The following is a 27,374-nucleotide window of genomic DNA, read 5'->3' as shown; positions in this document are numbered from 1 at the left end:
GAGCATGATTGGGAGGGGCTCTGAAGTTGCTGTGGCAACCTCTGAGGCTCAGTACCTCTGTGAGCACTTCTCTCTCATGCTCCCACACACACAGAGAGGCATAATGGGCATATAATGTAATATATATGTACGCAGTCGGGCAGTAGACCCCGTGGCCCTTTCAAAATTTCCCGCAGGGAAATTGTCTAGTTATTATTATTATTATTCTTCCTCTTCCGTGTCAAATTTCGATTCGCTACTCCTCCTACAGTTTTGGGAGCACCCACGCAAATGTTATATCAAAACGTGCGTCTCGATCGGGATCGGCGTGCTATTATTTTTGGGAAATTTATCGCAGTTTTTCGCGACGTAAGTCGCGAAAAACTGCGATAAATTTCCCATAAGAAATGAATGGGAGGCCATAAAAATTGTCGCACTTTTTCTACTGGCTACTGCTCCGGCATACTTTCACCTAGAGACTCCATTTAAACTGTAAATTGTAGACACAAGTCTTGTCTATTGCTGTATTAAGCCACGTTTTGATAACTCATGTAGTTTTTGAATAATCCCTCATCAATGACCATGAGCGTTTTTGGAGAAATTCTCTGATTTCAATGGGTGTGTATTGCGTGGACAGTTAGAGGCTAGAGTGGGTGACATCATCGCTAGAGTGGGAGAGAGCCGAAAAAAACGCCTAGATTTTTGCTCTTTTCACGCTCCTCCTGGCCACAGTTTACGCTCTACAGGCGTGATTTTTTCCACAGTTGTAGACAAACTTGTCCTCTCTCTCACAATGTGCTCGAAAAATCTGTGAGACAAACAGAATTTGAATTAGCAGCCTCTAAGCGCGGCCATGTCTGTCTCTGCTCTCCATGCACTCCAATACAAAGATTTTCGGAGAGAAGCAGAAAGGAGCCCTGTTTTCAACTCGCGACTGTGTCCACAATATTTGCTGTAGAAACACAAAATTACACCAAATCGTTCAGGAAGTCCTCAAGGCACTCACGGTGTCTTTGTTTTTCTGATAGGAGCTACCGTTCTCTCAGGAGAAGCCCAAATGTGAGAGCAGTGCAGAGGCAGAAAATCGCTCGTTTTCTCCGCTTTTCTGTCGCCCCTCTCTGTCTGCCCCTATCGTCATGGGCAACCAAGTCAAATTGCCGTGACAACCACTGAGCCTCAGTGGCAGAGAGCCTAAAAAAAACTCCAGATTTTCTGTCTTTCCAGGCTCCTCCCGGCCACAGTTTACACACTACAGGCATGATTTTTTCCACAGTTGTAGACAAACTTGTCCTCTCTCTCACAATGTGCTGGAAAAATGTGTGAGACTTACAGAATTTGAATTCGCAGCCTCTAAGCCCGGCCACGGTCTCTTTTTCTCTCTCTGAGTGCATGTGTGCCTGAGTGCTGAGAGGGGGCGTGTGTGTGCGTGCGCAGCTGTGTCTCATAGAGCATGATTGGGAGGGGCTCTGAAGTTGCTGTGGCAACCTCTGAGGCTCAGTACCTCTGTGAGCACTTCTCTCTCATGCTCCCTCACACACAGTGAGCCATAATGGGCATATAATGTAATGTATATGTACGCGGTCGGGCAGTAGACCCCGTGGCCCTTTCAAAATTTCCCGCAGGGAAATTGTCTAGTTTTTAATAACTGCACACCTTATCATGGTTTATCCTTTATAAAACACTGTTGGCTTGTATACAACATTTAGTCTACATAGAAATAAGCACTGTGTAATAGCCTGAAATACTGATCATACACAGCTTTTTAGAAAAAGACCTGAAAAGACACAAAACAGGGTCTGAAAGTCGGAATTGTATTTCTTAAGGGTTCAGTCAGGTTACCGTGGTAACATCAAGTGCAGTTTAATACTACAGTAAACACTCCTTGAGCAGCTTCTTCATCAGAAAGAAGAACTGGTGTATCTGTTTACCGTACAACCAGACAATCTCACGCTGTAGGTATGTGTTATTTGGCAGTTCTTATCCGGGGCGGAAATGATGGACTCTGCCACTAACATTGAAAACTAGGTTACAGAAAGGTATTTTAAGCATGTAAATACAATGAATAGCTATTGCAGGAATAAAAAAAAACTCTTACTTTAAATTAAGCCCCCTTTTTGTGTGTAGATAAGCTTTTCAGGTCTGCAGCAAAAACATTTTAAAAGTCATTCATATGCATTTTTTTTCTCATCAACAACACAAAATCTGTCAGAAAAAATCATAAATTATAACTCTTTTTAACAACTTGCTTTATGATCTCTGGAATCCACATTTACAAACTTGAGTCTGTGCCACCTACTGTGTACAGCACAACCAACAGCAAGCGCTGTATTCATTATCTACAGTAACATTTTCTTAACCTCAGTGGGGAAATGTTGAAAAAATAAATAAATAAATAGAGCTGTGCTTCCAAAGAACAGAGCTGTAAAGAGAATAAAAATCTGGCACACTGTTAAAACATTTCATGTGTGTACTTCTCAGGACTGTTCTGTCTTCCAAATTGTCAAATATAGGTTCTTTAGCACATATGAGGAGGTATCTGTCACCTAGAAATAAGGAAATGCTCGTCTAAACTTTGTGTTTAGCAGCACTGACTTCTGAGGGAGAAAAGTAACAGCTTTCATTTGTAAAGAATGGCAACATACAGGTGGATATGTACAGTAATATGTCCCAGTATTCTACAAGAATAGAATCAACCTCTTTTGTACTCAAAAGTCCAGACTTCATAATAAAAGTGTCAAATTCATGCATCTACCCAGAACTGTCTGGCAGTGGAGCACAGCTGCCTGATGTCCAGAGGTGGAATGTATTCTGCTGAGGCCGATGCTCCTGTGTAGCAGCTAGTAACAGGTCATGAGTAGATGGTGATAACCTCCCGACCTCCACCTCGAACCAGCAGCACTCTTTCCAGACCTTCAGTCAACACCTCCAGAAACTCCATATCTGACGCACAGGTTAAAGAAAGTAACCAAACAATAACCTGCACACTCTGTAAGTACTGTAGCCCAAATGACCCCTTTTGTTTGATCATATTGGCAAAGGATACAGTTCTCATCTCCATCTGTGTTTCGAGGTGGCCCTGGCATGTTGAGCAGCACTAATCGGGCATCGTGGGACCTGTTGACTATTACCTCGTTTAGCTTCACAGCCGTGTGCATTCGCCGCACGTTAGACTGATCCCTGGAGTGCAGCAAGGGGGAGAGAGACACAGAGTTATTTGAAATATATCAAAGCAAGCTCTCACTGTGCCAAACCGAGAAAGATACGCAATGGGAAGGGAAAAATGAGTTGAAAGGTTTCACATTAAATGTTACAGGCATCACTGGCTGAATGAGAGGCAGCGATGAAGAATGCAAACTGAATGCGACTCACGGTTTGAGGCTCATGAGTTCTCTGAAGTTCTCAGGTGCATTGTTTCTGTTCCTCCTCTCAGCCTCACACTTCTCTCTTGTCCACGTCATCTGAACCTTCTCTGGAGGAGCCTCCACCACCTCCTCTTCCTCATCTGAGTACAGACTTCCCATACGCACCAGAGAGTGTCTGTCCTTAACCAGCTGGGCCTGTTGAGTGCCATGGGAATATCATAAGGGTCTATACTGTATGTCAATATGCTACATGTAAGAAACACTGTTACTCAGACAAAAAATACCTCTCTTTGTCTTTCTGCACTGGACAGCCTCATTTGTCTCAACATCTGGGACCTCTGCTCCATCATCAACGTCCTCTCGTAGGTGTATGCTGAGATGTCACTGTCATGCTAACATGCAAACATCATATTTGTTTCAGTTAGATTTACAATAGTGACCATGAATGTGAATTGATTCATGTTCAAGGTAAGCAGTGTGTGTTTTTTTAGCACTCAAATCCTCTTTGAAACAAACATTTTTATGGCATCTTGAGGTAAACAACAAACTTCTTGTGCTGCATTTTAGCATTATCGACATCTGGTTTCAGTGGAAATTTTTATGACTGAGTTGCATTTATTATGGGCTGTTCTCGCCATAAAAGGCCCTATTTAAGTCTTAGCTTTTGCTCAGTGGTCATGTGAGAGGAATTCTCACCATCTCTACCACCTCCACCTCAGCCTCTATTCTCAGCTGGTAAAGGAACGTGGCCAGATCTTTCTTCATCTGGATGCTGTTGTCATCCATCTGGGCTACAGTGAAGATGCGCATCCTGCATTTCCTCCAAACCTAAAATGTAAATGTAAACGCATAAAATTACTAACAGCAAACACACTTCAAAATAAAAGATGTAAAAAGTAACATTCTTCAAAAGGAAAGTCCGAAATAACATAAAACCGAAACTAACAAATACTGTTGAAGGAGAGCATGCGAGTTTGGAATGATCCCATTTCACAGTCTGTATAGTTTTTATTCTCATTAAAATGAATTTATCATCATATTCACAATTTTGAACACACCTTTAAGATTTTCTTTAGTGTGTTATTGTAGGTGAAAATCATTCTCAACATGTCCATTCTACAGGCAGTAAAACTACATTATTTTTTACAATTTCTAAAGTAGCTCATTGGAATAAAACTCCAAGACATCTGTCATCTCACTTTATGCTGTTTGAGTAGGAAAGGCAGCAGCATTAGCATCCCTCCATCGTGCACAATCCACCACACGTCAATGTTGCCGTCTGTGAAGCGTTCATGGTTGCTCGGGTAGAAGGACACATTTTTGGGCACCATCAGGGCCAGGTGGGCAGCTGTGGTGCAGCGGACTGTGTCTGATTGAGATGAAAACATGCAGGGGTGGATATTAACTGTACTGTATAAATGAATACTTCATAAGTGAATATGTTTATGCCTTACATTCTGTAAAAGACAGCTGAAAACTAACACAGAAAGTATTTGAACATCGAGAGAGTAACCTCTGTTCACAAGCATTCAAGTGTAAAAACTACATGCTTATGCGTGTTAACAGGTATGCAATCATTGTTGAGTTGGGGTGGTAGTCATTTAATAGGGAGGCTGATTGAACCTTTTAGGTGTAATGTTGTGCAAACAGTATTTCAGTGAGACTCTTACTGATAAAAGTTTTCCAGGCACGAGGGTCCTCACTCTGTCTCCAGCCATACGGCCAGCCCATCACCACTGTGTTGTGCTTCATGCCGCCCAGGCCGCAGGACTGGATCAGATGGACAACACCCTCCCGCACTTTAGATGCCACCACGACCTGGCAGAAGCCCTTGACTCGCTCAATCTCCATCATGTTTTTAATGGCCTGGCAGGCAAAATGAGGGCAAAGAGAACTTCAGTCTATGATCACGGTAAGTGGATAAACCATATGTAAACACTTATCAACCAAAATGTATTATGCTTTCGAGGAAATTTTCAAAAAGTCTGTATGTCTGAACGGATTGTAGTGCATGCGTCACATTTACACCATAAAGATTCATACAGCATAGAACTGAATAACAGTTGAATTTAACTAAATACAAGTTCTACCTTCACTGCCTCCGTCTATAGCACAAGCTCTAATCATAACACCTGATATTGGACGTAATGCATGAATAGCTTAGCACTAAGTCAATGAAGGAGGAGTGATTTATTTCTCCAGTTACTGTCACATAAACAAGCGCAAACTTTGCTTCATTTGTTTAATCATTGACTAAACACATCACATTATGAAAAATGGTCCTGCACCAGTTCCCTTTTTTATCTGAAATGGCTCACTGGCACCATATTGTAGAGACAACAGCAAGGTGTTTCCACGGTGCCCTTTGATTAAAGTGGCAAATGCACACAAATGAAAAAAGTTGGTGAGGAAGAAGTGTAACAAAAGTCTAAAATTCACAAAATGCAGTTTGTTTATGCTTCAGTGGGCTTTTCAATTTACAAAAGGTGTTCATTTGTAACAATTAACTGACACAGTCAGCAACACATTACAATAGTGAATTGTATAGAGCATACACATCCCTTTCCAGTGTTTACCTGTTCAGCTGCCTGCATTTCTCCATAGCTGTCCAGGAAGTTGCCGTGGATGACAGACCCCACAATGGTCAGACCCTTTCCTGCCTTCAGCTGCGAGGCAAATGTGAGCAGTCGGGGATATTTTACATGGAAGTCCTCATCGAGCTTCAACAGCACCAGCAGCTGAGGTCTGTAGTGCACAAGTCAAAGATGGTCAATATGAGACAAGGGCCTGGGTCAAAGGTGAGTCTTTGCACCCCCGTTGAAAGACTGATTCTTCTCAATACTTTGGTGACAAAGTAAGATTAATTAAATGGTCATTGTCACTGGATGAAGACTGGTAGATATTACTAACTGGATTTTGATCAAACTGGACATTAAGTTATTTTGTGATTTGCAGGTTGAAACACATCTAGATGTCTAGATGACAGGGATAAATGTTGGAGAAATGTGGAAGTTATTGAGACATTTAGGGTACATAATTGTTGCTTCTGTAGTGCTAAAGGCCTCCATTCCATTCTTCATTCCACAATCAAAACTATAAAGGCATGTTGGCATGTTTGATGCCGCTTCCTTTATAGTACAGTATATGGATTCTTCTGAACACAGATATGAACAACTTTTACATCCCAACATGCAATGTGGCTCATTAGAGATGCAAATTTCATGGAGATAATCAGAGAATCTCCTTTAGGTGTAGGTGTACCTCCAATTCTTGGTGTGTGGTGGTCCAACCTCCAGTCTTAACAGGGCGTATCGTGCAGCGCTAAGGGACAGGCCTCTTATACCATCTCCCCACTCCTTCTCAGCTCTGTTATTTTAGCAGGCAAGACAAGACACAAACATAAGGGAGAGCAGACAACTTAAGTGACCAGCTGTCCTCTAGCAGATATGCAGAGCTCAGACACAAACACAACCAGAGACATCCATGATCACCCCATACCATACAGGACCGTACTGTTAGAGGAGAAAGAAATGAAAGTGCAAATGCTAAGTAGACTGCAGACATACCCCTGGTACTCAATGTACTTGTAGATCATCCCAGCAATGCCCATGGCCACAATAGCATAGTACCAGGAGGAGATGAACATTAGAGCCAGACACATACTCATACCAAGGAAAGACAGAGCCCTGTGGGTGTGACACATAAAGCCTGAAGTTGCGTTTTTTTTTTTTTTTTTTTTTTACTTTTTTTTGCATACCAAGAACAGTAGACATTATTTAGTGTACATAATGCATTGGTCATTGATGAAAGCAACTGTAGCATACATGTTACAGAGGTTGTCTTGTACTGTAATGGAAAAGCTGGTAAGAAGAATCGGGGGGACTAGCTTGTACTCACCAGTGGTAATATTTAAACCTTGGCCTCCAGTTGGGTGTGCGTAAAAGAGTCTGAACTGCACAGGCTAAGTTGACAAAGAGATAGCACATCAAGAAGAACCTGTTAAATAAAGACAAAGAGAATTTGATGTAGGTAATGCCATATCATCAGCGGTGTAATTGGCCTTGACCAGACAGGGACAGGAATGAATGTGTGGGGTATGTGCAGTAAATACTTGGCATATGTCATATTCTTGACATGTGTGCTTACATGGAAAGGATGGGAGCCACCATATCCAGTGACGCAATAAGGATGCCCAGCTCGGCTATGAGACCAGTCAGTAGTAGTGCCCATGTAGGTTCTCCATTAGTCTTTCCGTGACCAAACACCTGAAAGAGAAAATTCAAAACCTTCACATGCAGCAATGCAAATCAGTTCTTCTTTGGTACCGTATCATATTCAAATAAGCTTGTGAGTCAAACCAAATGCAAACATTCCCAGCACAATATACTCAGTGTTATCATGTGTTCTGTAAATAATAAGAAACAAATTATGGGGTAGTTGTTGTCTCTAACTGAATGACTCTCAAGTATCTAGGAGCCATTTCTGTCTTGTAATGAGTTATTATTAAATGACATTCAGAGAATGTGAAGTGGTTACGCAAGTGTATCATCAGTGATGTTTCCTGTCCCACCCTGAGGAAAGGAATGATGTTATCCTTGGCAATAGCCTGTAGAAGTCGGGGGGCCCCAGTGAGGGACTGCAGGCCTGCCCCAACTGTGGAGAAGAAGGAGCCAATGACAATGACCCAGGGAGACGGCCAGGAGAGCGTTCCCACCACCAAGTTTTTTCGAACGGCATCCCCAAACCTGCAAGTCAATGTTGATTGAATGAGAGTTTTTTGATGAAGATATCTGTTTTTCTATTAATAGGTTTTGCTTTGCAAAAAGTGTTTTGATAACAGCACTGACTTCCAGTAGGACTCAAACGAACTTACTTATCCCTAAGGACTACTCCTTCAATGCAAGAGCCAAACAGGACCACAGAACTTAAATCTGAACACAAGAGGTCAAGGAGCTTAGGTGACACAAAGATGTATATCAAATCTGCCTTCCTATCCTGTTTGAAGAGGCGAGGTTGCCAGATTCATTGTGTGTCATCTCCAGCATAAGGATACAAACAAGTGATGTAGTAGTAATAGCTAAGATAGTTCCCACAGGGATGGACTTCTGAGCATCACGGAGATCACCTGATCTGTTGGAACCTGCCATGATACCTGTAAGAACAAACAATCAGCAGGTTACAATGTACAAATGGTTTAACTATGCCCCCTACAGGCTGGATTAGAGGGAGGTGTAAAAGCTTCTTGACTTCACAGGGAGTACAACATAGGAGTATATTTTCACTGTGTGCGACTTCTATAGAAAATACAATGGAGCAGATAGCTGAAGTTACAATTTGTATTTAATGACTTGATATTGCATCAAAAATCCTTGGAAACAGTTATCTTACAGTTTGCTGCAGACTGTGGCACTTTAAGCTTTGTGACATTGTTATACCTGTGGCAGATGGGAAGAAGATCCCGACCAGGAGAGTGAATGATGTAGCAATGTCTGCAGACACATACATGCCAAAGTTCTCCATGCCACCATGGGCATCCACTGACTGAAGTCCCGGTTTCTCTAAGATCTCCCCTTTCTGCATGTAGTTGCCCCACATGTTTTCTAACAACAGAGAACAGACATTTAAATCCTTGGCAACTAACATCAGAAAAGAATGACATCCTATGAGGCTTTGTGTGTCATTCATAAACTATTACTGTAATTCAAAATATAATAGTATAATTTCTGATGGAAAAAAAAGCATTTTGGGCTTGCCACATGATGATTATTGATGATTATAGTATTCCACCCCTTAATCACATGTCTAGCATAATGATATATAGAGGAATACATAAACTCCTTTGCTATGTATTTCAATCCCAAATCAATTAATGACAAATTTACCTCTAATAATCCCACTGCCCAGTCCAGGGATGCCCTGTATCTCCGTCACATTGTTCTGGATGAAGTAGTCATCACACTGCGGGCTGCTCATGTTCCCCGGCAGACAGAACCTGTCCCACAGCTGACTGGGCACTGTTGTGTTTCCCATTACCACAGTCTTAGCACACACATCAAAGCGATCTCTAACCAAAGTCCTGTTCCCCAGCATGCAGATCCTACAGCAATAGCAGGGACAAAAATAAAACGATGACTATGCTAGTCTCATTATTTCCACCACCAATGTCATCATCATCATCCTCATCATATACCTCTCCTTTCTCATCATAACCAAAAGTTAATTCAGTGTTATTTCCACACACTGATGGTGATAGGATGGACTGCAGACTTCAAACGAAAATTTCTATTTGAATGAAAAATTACACAGAGTGTAATTGGTGGCAGATGGGAAATAGAATCATAACATAAATTGTCATAGAGCAACATGTATTATTTCTCCATGTGGAATGAACACTCCCTCGTCCCATAAAAAACAAAAATCCCCCATAAGACTTACGGGAATTCTGGTGGATGAGTCATGGATTTGATTGCCCCAGCATAGATGGAGACAATTGAGATAATGACACAGGCGAGGAAAAGCGAGGCCAGCTTGTTGACATATTTCACTCCTACAAAAACCACCACAGCCATGAGGCTGAGGCACACAGAGCCATAGATTCGCATATTGTTTAGCATGGCACTGTCACTCCCAGGGGGGTCTGTGGCATGAAAGATGGCCGCCTGGGGGACAAGATATTTCTGAAGAGAAACAAAATTACAACAGGACAGTTTATGCATACAGAGTATATAAAACTCATGGCTTGTATATTTTAATACAGAAGGGGTCATATCTTAGCATACAACAGAATAACTTTTAAGCAAACTTACCAGGAAGATTTCAATGGCCCCCAGTATGTACATGGCAGAAGCAAAGGTGGTGCCCAAGTAGAAACACAGGCCCACAGCTCCTCCAAACTCGGGACCAAGGGAGCGTGAGATCATGAAGTATGCTCCTCCAGCTATAAAAGTTAAACAAACTGTTACACAATACACACACACAAGGCCACCGGGGAGCCCATAATGTGTACTCTATGCAGTGGACGCAACAGTAAATTTATGCTGCCCCCAAGTGGAAGAATAGCCTATGTTATTTTTACTTCTAAATCTATTCAGAGCAGTGTGGAGATGGCAAGGTCCAGCAGTTTATGACCCAACCATGCCAATTCATTACTGAACTATTTACACAATAAAAGAAATGGGCTACCAAAGTATTTAAGGTACAGATGAAGGATATGTGCTGCATAAATGAGGGACTTTTTCAGTGAATACACCTGAGAGGCAAGGTTGAAAAGTATTACCTGGAACAACACCATTAGTAGCAATGGCACTCATTGATATGGCTGTCAGCATTGTCTGCAGAGGAAAGGGGAAATATGATGAATATGGGAAAGGGCATACACAAATATCATGGGTGTGACACTAACATCCTGTAATCAGCTGAAAGCAAGCACAGCTTCCATCTGAGAGAGCGTATTTCTATAGATTTAGCATATGTAGCCTGGAAGGTCATAAGTCCACAGTATGTGTTGTGTAATGGAAGCATAATGAGTAAAAAACACAAGTCAATTTGACATTCTTTGCCTTAAATAATGCTGCTGCTTATGCAACCATATGGATTCAATTGACTGGTTGAGCAATTAAATCTGGCCCACATTGTTGGTAGAATCTACCCAGTGTAATAGAAGGTGTGTGTCTTAGTACAGTACAGTATGTATGTGTGTCTGTGTGTGTGCGCCCATACTGACACATGAACAGCACATGAGGACAATCAGGAGAGACTGCATGATGCCGGCCATCCCAACGATCCATGTCAGTCGCAGGAAAAGAATGACACCAAAGATGTTCTGGAGACACGGCAAGTAGACTCCCATCAGAGTGCCCATGTTGGGAGACTGATAGAGAGAAAGAGGGAGAGACAGAGGGGGGAATAGAGAGAGAGAGAGGAGAATATTGACCATGACATTTCAGGAAACAAGTGTATTGATCATTAGCATTGACTGATGTACTTTTTAAAGGTCATTCAATCATGCTATCAGCTCTTTCCATGTATCCAGGTCTTGCACAGCCACAGTCTGACTGCAGAGCGTGCAGAGGCATAAGCAATCAATCAGCAGGTCTTAATACAAAACTAGAACTTGAATAGCGAGGTAGGGAGAGAGCCAGGAGTGGAGATAATGCTTCTGAGCCACGAATGACTGAGTGTGCATGTGATAAACAGTGAGGCATAGTGTCCCTCCGCTATGCCCCAGACTCCTGACCTTGGGGGTCTTCCTACGTGAGCCCTGAGCGCTCTCCTCCTCCTCATGCTCCTTGGCTCCCTGGGTGATGTTGGTGTAGCTGACCAAGCGGCTGAGCAGGGAGGAAACCTTCGGCCGGATGTCCAGCTCCTCCTGGAGGGAGAAATGTGTAAGAGATTAAATGAAAGAGTTTGGTTTAAATCTAGCATCTGACAGAAATATTGCAACATAAAAACAGCGAACCTCAAACAAAGCCAGATTCCTGTCATAGAAGTCATTCTTCTTGCTCGCAGCATCAGCACTGCTGAGAAATGGACTGTCTTCTTTATGATTTCCATGTCCTATTAGAGAGAGGAGAAATGACTTGAGGTTAACAATAAAAATGTTACAGGGCCAAAGAGATATATATTTGCCTGCAAATAAACCTGGCTAGCATTGTTCTTAAAGATATATTACAGGCATCCTGATAACACATACACTGTTATTGCAAAATCAAGGCAATGTGATTCACTGATATGAAGTGTGATTTCTAGTAAAGTCTGTAAAACCTGCAATAATATCAGCACTGCCCTGTCTTAAGAAAATGCTTATTTAGTGTAACAAGCAGACTTTCATAGACATAGAATATCCAACAGTGTCAGTGTGGATTCAGAGGCAACTCTAATGTAATGAGACATTTAGGTGAAAACAATCCTCACTTAAAATCTTGAAACTGTAAGAAATCCAGTCAGTCATTTTAAGAATTGAAAATGTGATTCTGGTTCACATTGAAGATGAGTTGAATTATTATAAACAACTATGGAACTCCGATTATGTGCCTAAAAGGGTCACAATTGCAGCCACTTTTTTTTACATTTTTTCAATCAATTTGCATTCAAAATAGAGTGAGATCACTCCCTGGAAACAAACTGTTTGTATCTTTTCTAGATTGGGAACAAGAAGAAAAGTAAAAATATCACGTATTAATGTGGCATTATTGAGATAAAATCTGCAAAGGATAAATAGCAGTCCAGCACCTATGCCTCTACAGCAATTACTGAAACAAAGTAGATGAGAAATTACAATTTTCTATACCAGTTCTAGTTTTTCCATGGCAATCCTTTTCAGTGTTCAGTCAGTCAGTTTTTAACTGTCACTATAAATCAGAATTGAAGCATCTTAATAATCCTCAACAATTCATGCAGCGAAGCACCAGTGAAGGCCAAAAGCAGCACAGACCAACAAAGTCCAGGTGATAAACAAGCATGTAATTAGATTTTACTCTCATTAATTTCTGCTTTTGAAGAGAAGAATCAAGCAGAGATGAGCACAGTGCCTGGGGCAATTAAACTTTATCGCAAACACATTCACACTCATAGGCATCCACATACCTCATTACCTAGAAATTACCTAACCTTGAGTTATTAGAGCATGTAAACGTTAACAGCGCCATCTCAGAACCCAAATTAATCCTCCAACAAAAAGTCTGCCAACTTAGCCCAAGTCTGCATGAAATAGAAAAATACTCTCAACTACGCTGAAAATAGACCAGCTTTGTTGCAAGTGAGTTGGTTGAGCTTCACCGGTGGTCCTCACTCACCTGTGTTCTGTGTCCCACTGCTGCTAGGATCACTGTGGGTAAGCATAGTTATGCACAGTGTGCAGACTGCAACAGAGTACACTGTGCTCTAGCTTGGGGAATTGTCGATTACTATCCAGGACACCCGGTCACCCAGGGTGAATACTCATTCGGGGGCCTGGTGGTGCACGGTGAGGGGGGTGAGAGGTGGGGAGAGGAGGATACAGTGGTAACTCAGTAACTCACACAACAGCACACACACACGCGCACATCTACTCATGGGTATGTAAAAGCTTTGGGTTGAGGATATCTCAAAGATGTGCAGTATTGCAGTATCTGTACTACATTGAACTCATATTAAGTCTGGATAAATCTGGATGTATCATCAGTCGCAGTTTCTCTCATGACCATGTTTCTCTGATAACTTAACGAGACATGACATGATGTTTTATTTCTCAATTACAGGATTGTTTCAAAATGTTTAATGGATGCAGGAAGCTCAAAAAGTTGGAAGCATGAAGGCCAGGTTCCTATTGGTCTGTCTTTCCAAACTGTGTGATAACTACACAGCTGGACTGTAGTGACGCCTGGGAAGAGATAAGAGTAAAAACCGTGCCAACACTGTCCTCTAGTGTCATCTTGCTGTCACTGGCGTGGGATCAAACAGACAGTATGTGTGTTTGAAGCAACAATGAAAGGAGACTACTGCAGATGCCATAGAGGCACTGTTGGGAGCAATGCAGATGGTTGTTACTCCGTAATTAGCCACAAAGTGAGACATGTTCAGATGTTTCCTGGCAGGAACTGTTACTCAGTCAGTGCTGCTCCAAACACTGTGTTCCACATGATTGTCCTAATGCTAAAACCCAAAATAGTTCAGACTCATTCCATTTGTTGGACCAGCACAATAAAAGCCATTTTAACAACGGGGCCGGGGAGACAGTGGGGGTCTCCTGTTAATAACCTGACATTAAATGTCTAATGAAAAAGATTAAAGATTAACTGGCTTGTTATGAAGGCACACAAGAGTCCTGCTGTGTGCACAGAACAGCACAAAGGCTCTACGGCAGCGTGTACCAACATGTCACCTCTGCCCCCACCAAAACTCCCAACCTCAGCCGGAAGATCAAAGACGGTCTGTGTCATGGGACTGACACATTTACAGAAGGAAATATCAAGATGGAGAACTTAAGCGGTGGCGAGCATGACTTTTCCTTTCTGCTGACCAACTATCTGGAGACAAGCATTCAAGATATTGCATCTGTTCACTCTTCTTTTTATTGACAGCATTTGTTTTGTCGAGCTTTTTCAGCAAAGAGATTTAAAGTGTTGGTGCTGTGCAGCGCTGCACACTGTGCTTACAGACATGTCAGAAATGAATCAAAGACAAATATTTAAAAAACGCAGACTGTGTACCACCTTTTAATTGTAGCTCCAGTCCAACACAAATGTTTTGACAGACTGCCAATGGGGTGTCTGGGTATAATTTGCTGTGTATTTACAAGTACATCAGTTCCCAGACAAGATGCTACGTTGTCAAGTCTTTTCAAAGTGCAAAGTACATGACTTCTGAACAAAAATAAACAAACTCAGAGCAGATCTACAAAGACAAGCTCAGCATGACTTATGATTTGCTCCAGGTCCAACGAACAACGTCCAGAAAACGCCTCCTGCAAAACGACTTTTCACCAAACAGGTCATTACTTTACTTTATCTAGACTGTGCAGTGTACTTGGATGGAATATGTGGAGTATTCAAGAGTTTTTTCAGTCATCTTTCAAACGGACATTTTCAAAACCACTAATGTTCAAGAGAGAGAGAAACTCCACAGTAATGTGGCTGCACTTTTTAAAGCCGATTAGACATGGAAAACAATATCGCTGCCCATTAGCGTCTTAGGGGTTGAAAAAGCCTCTTTGCTAAACTTCCTCTTTAATAAACATTTAAGACTTAACACCAAGAGGCAGAGAAGTCGTTCAGCTTAGCCCACTCTACTTTGTGCAGTTAGTTGGCAAGAATGATTTGCCGATTATGTGTTTAGAGGTGGTGTGTGTGTGTGTGTGTGTGTGTGTGATATTAAGGGTTAGAGTAAGGTGCAAGGAAATGCATTATGTCAATGAGGGTACTCACAAGGATACAAGTACAAGTATGTGTTTGTGTAAGCATGCATACAGTAAATGAGAGAGAGAGAGTTAAAGAAGGTAAATCTGCACAACATTTGCTCCCTTTCATGTGATGATGCCAATGGGTTGGTCAAACTTGATGACAACTGTTGCATAGCAGCGGCTCAGATGGTTAAAGGGTGAACTTGCTCTCTGTTGTTCACTGCAGCTCAGCTCATTATATGTTTCTGGGCCCATCTCTGACCTCTTACAACAGTGTGCACTCTAGCAGCTTTGCATGGCGAAGTAATGAATGAGCAACCAGTCCTACAATTGAAAAACTTTGGCTTGACCAATTTGGAGTGCTGCGATGTGGAAACTAGTTCAGCTCAATCAACATGATCTCAAACCTCATTTCCATTAATCATGAGCAGGAGTTGTGGAAGTGTGAAATCTGTCAAAATGTGTTTGCATTCATACAGACTGCAGCAGCTAACATTCTGTTAGTTACGGTACGGTGCGTTCCTGTGGAGGGACGATAACATTGTTATTATATAAGTAGATATAACTGAGCCATGATGAGGCATGCACCTTTCCTCCTACTTTGATGCAAGCCGAGGACAAGTCAATGAAATATCAGATCTGAATGAATGTCTCAAACCAAGTCCGAGTCTAATAATGAACTGCCTGGGGACACACACAAATCCTTCACTGTGATAATCCGAAAATCATTCCACTGCATGGATTGACAGCGCCGACTTGCCATAATGCATTGTACAATCCAATAAGCAACTTTGACACTTTTGTGGTAAATCCAAATCTGGACAATGCCAATCACAAATGTAGTTATTTATGTGTGGTGTAGTTCAGTAGTTCAGTTATAGGCCGACAGTGCATTTCAGCATATACTGTTATCCTGTTGGTCGTGAAAAATCAACATGGTGGGATGGCAGATTTTCTAAATGAATATTGCATCCCATTATTCTCTTTTTCAAATATTTCTACGTGTTTTATATGAAGTTGTTTGGTTTCATTGTACTTTTTTCTCTTCTTTAGCCTGTGGCATGAAATGAAATGTAATTCCACTGTAGCCAGTGTTAGCGGTAATGGCTGTGTATCCTGCAGAGTTGCATCTGAACAGAGCAGAGGAATGCTTACCTGCTGAGCTGTACAGCAAAACATATTAGCTTTGATGTGTGCTAATGATGAGAAAAGGACGGCAGCTCAGCCTTATTACCTCAGGGGGTAAAGGTGGGCGGGATGAGGTGCGTCGTACAACAGGCCTTCAAAAAGACACAAATTAGTTAAATGCGTTTGTCAATGGGTGTAGAACTAATGACTAAACAAAGTGTGGTCTGTACAGCAGACTTGTCTATCTTCAGCGTATTCCTCATGTAATGGCTTTGTGCACTTAATGAAGTTTAAACTGTACATTCGCAGCACACGCTACTCGTAAATGTTTGCTTTGTGTGAATGTTACATGCACAGATCGTAGACTGTACAGTCTATGGTGTGGATGAACAGTCACCGCCTTGTTTATCTTCCACCATGGCGGTAAAGAGCAAGACTGTTTATCCATCAGTAACATCAATACTAGACCAACAACTACACTAAAGTGCTATTTGTACCCTGTCATGTACACAGAAAAGTAATGAATTACTCCCCTTAATCTGACCTATTGCAACATGACTGACAACACCTCCCTTTAAAATGAACAAGAAGATCCCCTTCAACAATAGCTTAAGTAGTAAGAATGTATACACAGGTATTATCCCAGTTCAGAAATCAAAATCCATAATTAAATATTTCTGTAATGGCATTTTCAATGATTTTACCCTGCCTTGCTGTGTCTTGCCCTGTTTTCTACATGTTTGCCCACACACATCTGTACATGGCTGTTTTATGTAGCACCATGTTCCTGGAGGAATGTTGTTTCATTGTCACGGTGTAGTAGCTGGTTGGTTAGTACATGCTTGGAATGACAATAAAGACAGTCATCTCTCATGTATTACAATCTGAAAACATTACAGCAGTGATCATTTCCAAGTTTCACATGTTTCTCATTCCTCATACACACAAGAAACCCCACAATAGAAATCCTTTGTGCATGGGCACTAAACTATTCATGTGTTCATGTGTAGTACTGTATGTTTTGTACTGATCTCTGCTTAGTGTCGAAAGTGAAGCAGTGAATATCCCAGTAGACCCAGGACATACCGAATACATGGGATTGCTAGGAGATCCTCAGAGCTGGAGGTACACATTGGAAAAACAACATCTGAGCCGCTTTGCTTGTCTTGTTGTCACTTTGATGCCAATGAACAGATAGAACAAAGATGGCAGATGATTGGATGGCAAGACAGTTGTATCATACAGGAAACAATGTGTGACAAATAATCTAATTAAAACACAATCTTTATCATCTACAACGCATGATGATCTTCAAAGAGTATTACAAAGACTAAAACTTAGAGCTGTTAAGGGTTATGCATAAGTGTGTGTGTGTGTGTGTGTGTGTGTGTGTGTGTGTGTGTGTGTGTATGTGTGGCTGTCTGTATTTGTTCTAACTCTGTCATCAGCTGCACATTTTTGCTCTGCCTCAGTGTGTTTATCTCTCATGGGCTATCTGAGTGTCCATGCTGGACAGGAATGGTCACCCTGTTCTCCTGAATTAGAGCAGGAACGCACAGCTGCTTTCTCCAAGTCATTCACTCACTACATCATTTCTCAGGACCTTTTTAGTTTGAAGCAAAGACAAGCAAAAGACATATTTGCACTACATGGTTAGATTTTACCCAGAAACACATTTTTTTCTTTCCAATAACAATAAAATGTAAAAAAATATCTTGTACCTATCAAAATCTTCACAGTGGATGCGCTGTTTCCCTCAGCTCTAAGGAGGGTTCTCTTTCAGTTCATATTTTTAATTTTATGACCTTCAGCTATTTCTGTTCAGCCTTAATGCTACTGATCAGCATTTCCAGCTACAGCACACAGTGGTTTGTAGCTTAAAAGCTCAGATAAACCCTATGCTACCTGAGCAATGCAAAAGAGCAGACAGAGTAGCTGGTGAACATAGTGGAGCATTCAAGCTAACAGCAACAGAGCCAGGTGACCTACTGAGCAAATATTGGACTTACAGTCAGGCTAAACGTCTGCTACCATGTTCACTATAACAACTTAATCTTGTAGAAAAGTCACTGTTACTTTCAAAGCAAAAACTGGAAGGGCTTATCCACAACTGGAGATGTTATTTTTATTAAAACAGAAACTTTATACAGACTCCCGTCTGACATTTACAAACAAGTAAATGAAGGAAACAAGACTTTATCCAGCTATTGGTGACACGGCTGAACAATGTCCACAGATGAAAAAGGAACACATATGCTCTCATTTTCACATTTCATGTAGCTGCAAGAAACCAAGAAGAGCAAGACTCTGTGACAAACTTTAACTTCTGCATATGTGAAAGCTATTTCAGGGCAGTTGCTCTCACTCAGGAAAGCAGCACTGTTACAATGACCGCAGTGTTAGTCCTGTTCTGTGCTGCACAGGGCTAAGTTCATAGGCTGAAACAGATTCGGCACTGTGTCACTTCCTCTGTGCCGCAGACGTCACACTGTAGCTGACACATACAGCATGCGCCATATCCAAGCCCACCACTCCCATGATGAAATCACTGTGTTTTAGCACAGCGAATATTTTCCCACCCAACATTTCTCTGTGTGTATGTGTCATAACACTGCATGTAAAACTAAAGTTGAAGAAATATGGAATATGTGCATGACAAAGTATGTCCTTTCTGCACTTGTTACGCCATACTCTTGAACAAAACATTTCAATTTTTGCCCAAAACTAAAATTTAAGAACACTGTCGAGGTGTGTTCAAAATGCAGTTAATTACATTAACATGAGCAGTTGTTACTTAATGGTAACATGCTGTGTGACCTTTGCTCCATCTCTTCATTCATCATACTTCCATTTCTCCTCCTCCTCCTCACTCTGTTCACCCCAGCTTATAGTCATCCTTGCAGCTATCCACACTAAATTTAATAGTTGTTGCTGTGCTTGGGTGAGTTAGACAGAATTATGACAGCAGGATGACAAGGGTAACAGCCACAAGCGTATGTGAGACTCACCCATAAAACTGTGAGGGTTATTTCAGGACACGAGCTTTTCCTTCTGCTCTGACATCAAAATCTTTTGTAGGAACACAGTGCGAAGTTTGTAGCTTTGACAACCTTCAAGCTACTACTTTTTAAACACTTATTAGATACTGTTATGTGCAGTATTTTAAGTGCAATAACTTGTGTTCCCGCTGTTCAAGAACGCCATTTGGCTTTAAAGGGTGACTTCCATGCATTCCACAAATGTACAAGCTGACAGCTACGACAACATGTGCTGAGATTCCATCCTGTTCAAATATCAGTCCACTCAGTCCGCTCTGGGGCTCGCTGAAGCATGGATTATCTCATCTGCACGGCACTGTTTGATACGCACTCACGCATTTATGCACAAACACACAGAAATGCACAGGCATCCAATCCTTATACGGAGGCTCATGACCATATCATTGACACCTAGTTAGATGAGTGTTCAGCCTTGCACACTGCTCCTTTCTGATGTTATTCAGCCGTAAGGAGCTTCCAGTCAGCATGACATTCACAGCTAGACAGTACTGTGATATAAATGGATGGCCTGTCAGTGTGTGGTTTTTGTGCCCAGCCTGGCCCTCTGGGCTCTTGGTAAAGCGTGGGTGCTTCATTTGAAGGCCACACCCATGTGTGTGTTTTATTAAAAAACCTTCAGCTGGTTCACTCCCTCAGCCAACAAAAATCAGCCGTGCTCTCACATAATCCCAAAAGCTCCTCTCCTTGTCCTCCTTCTCTCTTCTGTCGGGGACTGCCCCCCTTCTTTCCACGCTGATACAAGTGAGTGACAGTGAGAGGCAAGCTGAGACAGAGAAGCAAGGACGGAGAAATCTGCTCCTGTGTTATTGAACAACCAATCTCTGTGAAAGGAAATCCTCCCCTGGCACAAAGAGAGCTCCATCTTTTGTGCAAGGAAGCACTTGAGGCCTTTTCTTGTTGCGGCAGTACCAGCCCCCTTTGCACAGTCCCACCCCCGTTGTGCCTTTCCCCACGGTTCTCACCCCTTTCATTGTTTTCCCTTTGTTACTCATATGTCCCTGAATTTATTTTAAAAGGCTTCCATAGGCGGCAAAAAATACTCCAAAATGATAAGAGAAGTGTTTCAACAACTTTCTCCAGAGTGAGCTGTCAGAAACAGACCTGCCTGCTATAGGAAAACTGCTCTCGGGCCCTGGAGAATTGCCATGGTAACCATACAGCCAGCTGTTCAGAGGGCTCTGGGGACAAAGCACAGCTTTCCCATGCTGTTCTGGGTCCAACTCATGTCGTATCACTCTCAGGGCAGATTTTACAACTTCAAAACTTCAAATGAGTCCCATTGTTTCCAAGCTGAGAGATAAAGAGCTTAGTAAAAGTTGTGAGACTTACCATCAGAGCTGACAGTGTCTTGATGATCAGGGCAGTCCTGTCCAGTGTCCCTGTAATCCACCCAGTTAATCCCCTCTAGACTGTCGTAGCTGGACTGAGCTTGATCCTTCACCGGTACCACTGTGAAGTGAGGCATGTTTTCATCACTCTCCTCTGCGTCTCCAGCTCAGACTCAACATAGCAGGCTAACTGTTAGCCAGCCCCAGTTCAACTCCCACTAATGGCAACTACATTCCACTACACTGCGCTCACTTCCTCTGGAGGGTATTATCATACTCCCCGCCCACAGGCCAGCCCCTCCTGGGCTTTTTGTGTGAATAGAGAGGGTATGAAGGTCTCGGGGACGCATTTAGAAAGACGCTCACATCCCCCTGAAGGGGAAGGATTGACCTGTGGGGCGCAGCTCCGATTGAAGGGACAGGGTTGTCATCCCTGAGTCATACAGAGTGAGAGGGTGCAGGGTAACCCCTCTCTGCTCTCTGTGTCATAATGACAGCTAACAGAGTGAACCTTGTCTGTTCAAGGTTCAGACAGACAGTCCTCTGTGTATGCAGGCCTTTCCCAAAACACACACACAGCAACGTGGCAGCTTGGAAATTTATCAGGCTACATTAGTGCAGGGAAGTGCAGAGTGGAAAAGAGAGGGACAGTGAGATAGAAAAGAGACAGCTTGTTAAAAAGAGAGGAAACAATCAATGATCCTCATTCCAACTGTTCAAACAGCGGTACAACCTTTGACCGTGAAGGTCAATCCAAATTTGAAATGTAACCTTTTTTTTTTTTGGCAAATTTAGCAAAATCTTTCATTGAGAAATGAATGTCGAGAATAACAAATCTAAAGCAAATCAGCAGCTGTTGAAGCTGCGAGAAAAGCTGAGCAGTAATGTCAGACAGAGTTTACCCTTCTCTTTCCAAGCACAGCAGCTCGAACCATAAAAGCAGCAGATTAAAGACTCTCTAGTAAGGCTGTTATTAGAGGTCCTGTTTGAGGCAGTTTTAGAGCTTGCTGCTGCTCTGTTTGGATTGCAGAGTCTTTGTAATCTATTAGTGTGTCTAGAGTGATTTTTCACTTTGTGTTAGAATAAACTTTTTTCCATTTGAAGAAAACAAAAACTATTGGAAAATAATACAAAAGTTCTTAAGTGTAATTCACTCACTTAGCTGAGGTGCTGTAGGGACAATCACATGTACTTATATACAAAAGAGTTGGTGTATACAACATTTAGACCCAGTGAGTAACACGTCTGTATCATACTGCAGACCTTACAGTCAAGGGTTATTTAATTTTCTAGGATGTCTGACCTACAAAAATGGCAGGTAAATACAATTAAATTAAACTGAAATACAGCCTTGAATATCTGTTGGATGTTAGTGCATATTAGATGATTGTACATGTTTTATGTAAAGTTGTCCAATATGAAGAGGATTGTTAGAAAAATTATGAAAAAAATGAATTTTTAGACCATAAAACAAGTGCTGCATGTTTTCTCCCCTTTTTTCCAAATTTGGAAGAATCAAGACTCTTTAGTAATTGGTACTTTTACAGCTCTGTCCCACAATAAAATGTGTAATGTAATACAACCTATTGTCTTCTCTCTCCTCTCTCCAGACAGTCTGAGGCTTTGGTGTAATAGAAGTCATTTCTTTTCCTGGCTGACAAATGGGATACCATCAACCATATAAGGTTATTTCCTGGATTGACTAACTCATGCAGTGCTGTACAAGTGAGGGTCAGTGAGCAGCTAGCAGGAGAGCAGGGCCTGACACAATCCTTTCTTCCACCACAATTACTCAGTGTTGTGGAAAGACATGTAAGCAGTAAGGGCAGGTCCCAGGAAACATGAGGCCCTCGAGGGTCAGCTTGTTTACAGAACAGGAAGAGACTTGAGGATCTGGTGGCAAAGGCAGAGAGGTGAGAGAGTGCTTCATGGGAGCTTCTCAGATTTGTTCTGAGCTGGTACTGCATCACTTCTGAGCCCACCTGCTATGGTCTAAGGTTCAAAGTTAGGTCAGGTCATCTCTCTCACAACATGGACTAAATGTGACATTTTTGTGCTTTGCCTGTCAGGGTTGGCTAGTCAAAACAACAGACTGCCATTGTGTTCTCCTGGCCATATGCACTTTATTCTAATGTGTCATTATGGCACACCTGATGCCACAAACAGAGAGGATTCTCTTACCTGAAGGCTCTCAATCTTTTAACCTTTTTTTCTTCTTTAGTGTTCTTTATTTATTCTTTCTTTGAATGCTCATTAGCTTCCACAAAGTCTTCCGGAGGGCCATGCAAAAGCAAAAACAATAATAAAAAAAACCATAACCCAAAATCACAGTATGAATAAGATAACATATACAAACACCAGAAAATATATTAAGTGACCAAACAATAAATAGCATTAACATATAATGAAAAGGATTAAAATGTCACAAACTGCACAAAGGAATAAATAAAGAGGAACAAAAAGGTCTAAATGCCAGCATCTATTCAAGGTTCACCAGTTTATCTTTTCAGGCCTTTTGAAAGAAAATCTGTTTGTGATCTGTTTGTGTCCTCTTGAGGTTTCACTTGGTGTCATCAGCTACAGTTCAGACTTCTCTGACTTGTAATTGTGGCAATCGTCCACTAGATGGAGACCTTGTACCTCAGATGCTCATTCTGCAAATGGATTTGGTCTTTTCAGCCTCTTGATAAAAAGTAAGCGAGCTCCTCCACAGTGTCAATTTTAATACCTAATAAATATAGCAGAGTTACATACAGTTTGCCTAATATTTGATTTGGCAAGCATTTGATAATAACCAGTCTCAAAACAGATGAGAGGAAGAGGACGTAATCCTGGGAACAACTTTTCTCTTCAACCACTATATTGGCAGAAATGAGTTGAAATACAAAATGAACATTTTATGATACAACTGATCTGAAAATACAAGCCTGCTCTACTGCTGCATTAGGGAACATGAGTGATATAAATAAACCTTTATCAGTATCAGATATTGATAACTGACATTTTCTGGTCTTAGTCCATTAATTCCATACACACACACACACACACACACACACACACACACACACACACACACACATACTGTGACAACGGTGTCATGTAGTAATATCCTTTATACAATCATGTGTTCACAAAGTGGTGAACCTCTCTCCGTCCTTGCTTGTGAATGACTGAGCCTTTCCAGGATGCCCCTTTCATACCCAGTCATGATGCTCCCACCTGTTACCAATGAACCTGTTTACCTTTCCAAACATGAAAATTAAAAAGGATTATCGACTTATCACATTCTGTCATATTAATGTTTAACACAGTGTCCCAACTTTTTTGGAATCAGGGCTGTTTATCTGTCAGTAATTAAGACTCGAAGACCCTAAGGTTCAAAGTTTGTGTTTGCAAATGTGATGTTGGACTGATCATTTTGTTTACATTTCTAGAGAGGATTTTGTCAAATTGTAGTTCAGACTGGTGAATGCATGGTGAATGTCCTCTGCTTGTTCAGTTATGTTCATTCTGTAGAGAAAGATTTCTCTGACTAATTTTCTGAAAGAATGGGCCTATTTATATCTTTATATCTTTCTGAACTAATATACTAATCAGTTATGTCATCATCAAAGATGTGGAAACCTGTGATGTGAAATAATCACCTTATAATGCATTTCTCACATTTAATTACAACCATCTTTTCCCACAGTCCTTGGATCTACCTTTGAAGAACAACTTTAAAGACTATTGTCTGAAAGAGGGGATTTTGAATGAATGGTACTTCGCTGCATTGCTAAATCTAATTGGTTGTGAAAGTTAAGCACCCCTTGTCTTTCTACCAGTGACATTGATTAGGATTTTCTAATACTGTGCCTGAAGGGACTTAAGTCGATCCAATTACCTTTGGCTGCCATTATTACATTGACGTGGCCCTAGGGGCCCTTTCACTTTGTCTCTAGCACTGAAGATCTGCCTCTGTGGACAATGAATGCCATGTGGCCTGACTGCTCTGGTGACTGAAAGGTTCCCAGTGGTATTAGATTGTCTCCAAAGCAGCTTTTCCAGTCCATGCAGCTAGACTAAGAGCAACTATTGGTGATTTCAGTTTGTGTCACTCTTTCTGTGACAAATTTTCTGTTTTTGTCTTACATAAGGACATATTTAGTTTGGCAACGGGGCATATTTAGCCTCTCAAATGGTATTTTAACAAATTGCCTTTTAGACTTGTGTTATACATGACGTTTTAACATTAAGTTGCACTTAGTTTTGGTCAACACTGCATTCCTTCATTCCTTTATTTGCTGCATATATCCTCTTTGTATTACTGGCTCTCAGTGCTGCATACGACAGTGCTGACCAGAAGATACTAATAGAGTGGGTATGGGCAAGTGGTTTGAACTCTCTGGCACTGTGCTCAACTGATTCAAATCATTTTTTCTCAATCTGGCCAAACAAAAATCACACATGGAGTGTCTCAAGGATCAATTCTTCGGCCTCGTCTATTCAACATCTACTTGCTCCCCCCTACTCCCTCCTGGAATATCATAATGTCTGTTACCACGCTTATGCAGATGACACACAACTCTACAGTGTCACCACACGATAACAGTCCCTTACATTTGATGAATAAGTGCATTGAATTAATAAATGAGTGGATGTGCCAGAACTTTCAACAACGGAACACAGGATAATTTATTTATTTATTTATTTATTGGGGGGGGGGGGCAAAACAAGAAAGATTAAAAGTCAGCACTCACCTTGAATCCATGACCCTAAAATCTACAGATGAAGCCAGAAATCCTGGTGTAGTTGTGGACTCGGACCTAAATTTCAACAGCTAAATAAAGACAAAATCCGCCTACTTTCACCTTAAAAATAACAAGAATTAAAGGGTTTCTGTCTAAATAAGCTGAATAAAATTTTGTTCCAAAAACCTGTCAGAGCAGGAGCTCGAATGTAATGCTGCTGCCAGAATCCCCTCTCACACCACAAAAGTGGAGCACACTTTACTGTTCCTTAAATCATTGGACTGGCTTCCAGTGTGTCGCAGGATAGATTTTAAAATGCTGTTACTTGTCTATAAAGCACCAAATGGTCTCAGGCTTAAATGCATCTGTGATTTACTTGTATGTTATCCCACAAGCATCCAGAGCTCTCAGGTCATCTGGGACAGTTTTATTCTGTGTTCCCAGAATCAAAACCAAGTAAGGAGGGGAAGCTTTTAGTTTCTATGCTCCCCACCAGTGAGAGAAACTTCCTGAATAAAGCTGTCAGCTCATTTAAATCAGGGCTCAAAACTTTATTTTTTACTGTGGCTTCCCAATAAATAAGACACATAACTTCTTCTTAATATGCAGCTATCTGCTTGCTCTTGTTTCGCCTTTTAATCTTTCACTTTATTTGCTTGCTTTCACTTTTTGTTTTTGTTGGCTTTTAAATGTAATTTTAATGTTTTCTTAATGTCTTATATTTATGTATTTCTAAAGCATTTTGAATTGCCTTGTGTCTGAATGGTGCTTGCCTTGCCTTGTAAATTTGATGGGTAAGGGCCTTTAACTTGATTGATGTCATGGAGTAGACGTTTTTCACAGCATTTTCCAGTGATGTGCAGTTATATTTCCATGTCCTCAAAACTCAAATACAGATAACTGCACTCATGTGATAGGAAAGAGCAGTTGTAGAAGCAGCTTCTCGCATGTTCTATATCATATACAGTGTTACCTGGAGCAGTGTTTCCCAACCACTGTGCCGCGGCACATAAGTGTGCCATGAGAAACCATCAGGTGTGCCGTGGAAGATTATCCAATTTCACCTGATCAGCGCTGTAAGACTTAGAGCACCAATCAGATGAAATCATCCTGTGTGTCTTTCTTCAATTCCTGCAAGAATATCAGCTTTGTGTTCAACTAAACAGGCCCAGGTTTCACACTGAGTAAGTAAATTGAGTAAAATTGAGACTAGATTTTCATTATATTTCAATAAGTATACTTTTTGTGACATTTTTGTTTGGTGGTGTGCCTTGTGATTTTTGTAATGTGAAATATGTGCCGTGGCCAAAAAAGGTTGGGAAACACTGACCTGGAGATTAGAGAGATACAAGACTGGTTTGGGCCCTTTTTTCTCATTTATTTATTTTACGAAGCACACATGCCAGCAGCTAATTAAAGTGTAAGTGCATGTAACTTAATGTTTTACCAAAGAAAATGTGTTTGCTCTGATAGCATACCTGGATAAATAATGAAGCACATGTTGGTGAAAAGACTGCAACATTTTCTTATTTTAAATAGCGTATTGACACAGAGGCAGACTGATTCTGTGGACTTTGTGTTTCTCAGCTGCCAGCCACATTCATGTGACAAAGATAGGCCAGCCATCAGACTTTTCAGCAGTGCCGTTTACTTCCAGAGGGCAAAGTCAGACAAGCTTCTCCTGTTATTAATGACGCTGTCATTCTAATTTTAAAAATGCTTGGTCATATAGCATTTATTGTATTTGAATCCTGCTGTCGCGAGTCATTTCCGCAATAACATTTCCCCTCTCAGTTTTCAGATCTTCAAAGACTGAAAGTGCTTCCCCATGCTGGCCTGCATCGGAGATATACAAAGATAAAGAGATAAAGTAGTGAAGATTTATTTTTGAAGGATTTTTTTGGCTGGCA

At 41.3% G+C, this 27,374-nt stretch overlaps 1 protein-coding gene across 1 annotated transcript; it reads right to left on the bottom strand.

The window, feature by feature from the left end:
- Positions 1–1,617: 1,617 nt before the first annotated feature.
- slc12a4 (solute carrier family 12 member 4) lies at positions 1,618–20,937 on the bottom strand. The gene is made up of 24 exons (XM_076750681.1): positions 20,736–20,937; positions 11,800–11,897; positions 11,578–11,709; positions 11,065–11,211; positions 10,618–10,672; positions 10,148–10,278; positions 9,777–10,018; positions 9,224–9,438; positions 8,777–8,941; positions 8,395–8,493; positions 8,215–8,272; positions 7,912–8,086; positions 7,488–7,606; positions 7,239–7,337; positions 6,908–7,027; positions 6,603–6,707; positions 5,918–6,086; positions 5,012–5,207; positions 4,541–4,710; positions 4,038–4,169; positions 3,626–3,733; positions 3,349–3,536; positions 3,023–3,156; positions 1,618–2,919 (listed from the first exon to the last, which is right to left on the bottom strand). The coding sequence occupies exons 1-24, from the start codon at positions 20,869–20,871 to the stop codon at positions 2,828–2,830; spliced, it is 3,285 nt and encodes a 1,094-aa protein (XP_076606796.1). The 5' UTR covers positions 20,872–20,937; the 3' UTR covers positions 1,618–2,827.
- Positions 20,938–27,374: the final 6,437 nt, after the last annotated feature.

The sequence above is a fragment of the Chaetodon auriga genome, chromosome 1 (genome assembly GCF_051107435.1).
Source record: "Chaetodon auriga isolate fChaAug3 chromosome 1, fChaAug3.hap1, whole genome shotgun sequence".
NCBI lineage: Eukaryota > Metazoa > Chordata > Actinopteri > Chaetodontiformes > Chaetodontidae > Chaetodon > Chaetodon auriga.
The sequence above is the reverse complement of the archived record's forward strand: the minus strand, read 5'-3'. Positions and strand labels throughout refer to the sequence as shown.

What these genes read in the sequence shown, in the direction of transcription:
- slc12a4 (XM_076750681.1), bottom strand. Translation starts at nt 20,871, where the DNA reads ATGCCTCACTTCACAGTGGTACCGGTGAAGGATCAAGCTCAGTCCAGC. An exon ending in CACGTAGGAAGACCCCCAAG is followed by an intron (nt 11,212 to 11,577) that starts GTCAGGAGTCTG and finishes TCTCTCTATCAG; the next exon opens with TCTCCCAACATGGGCACTCT. An exon ending in CCACACACCAAGAATTGGAG is followed by an intron (nt 6,087 to 6,602) that starts GTACACCTACAC and finishes TGTGCACTACAG; the next exon opens with ACCTCAGCTGCTGGTGCTGT.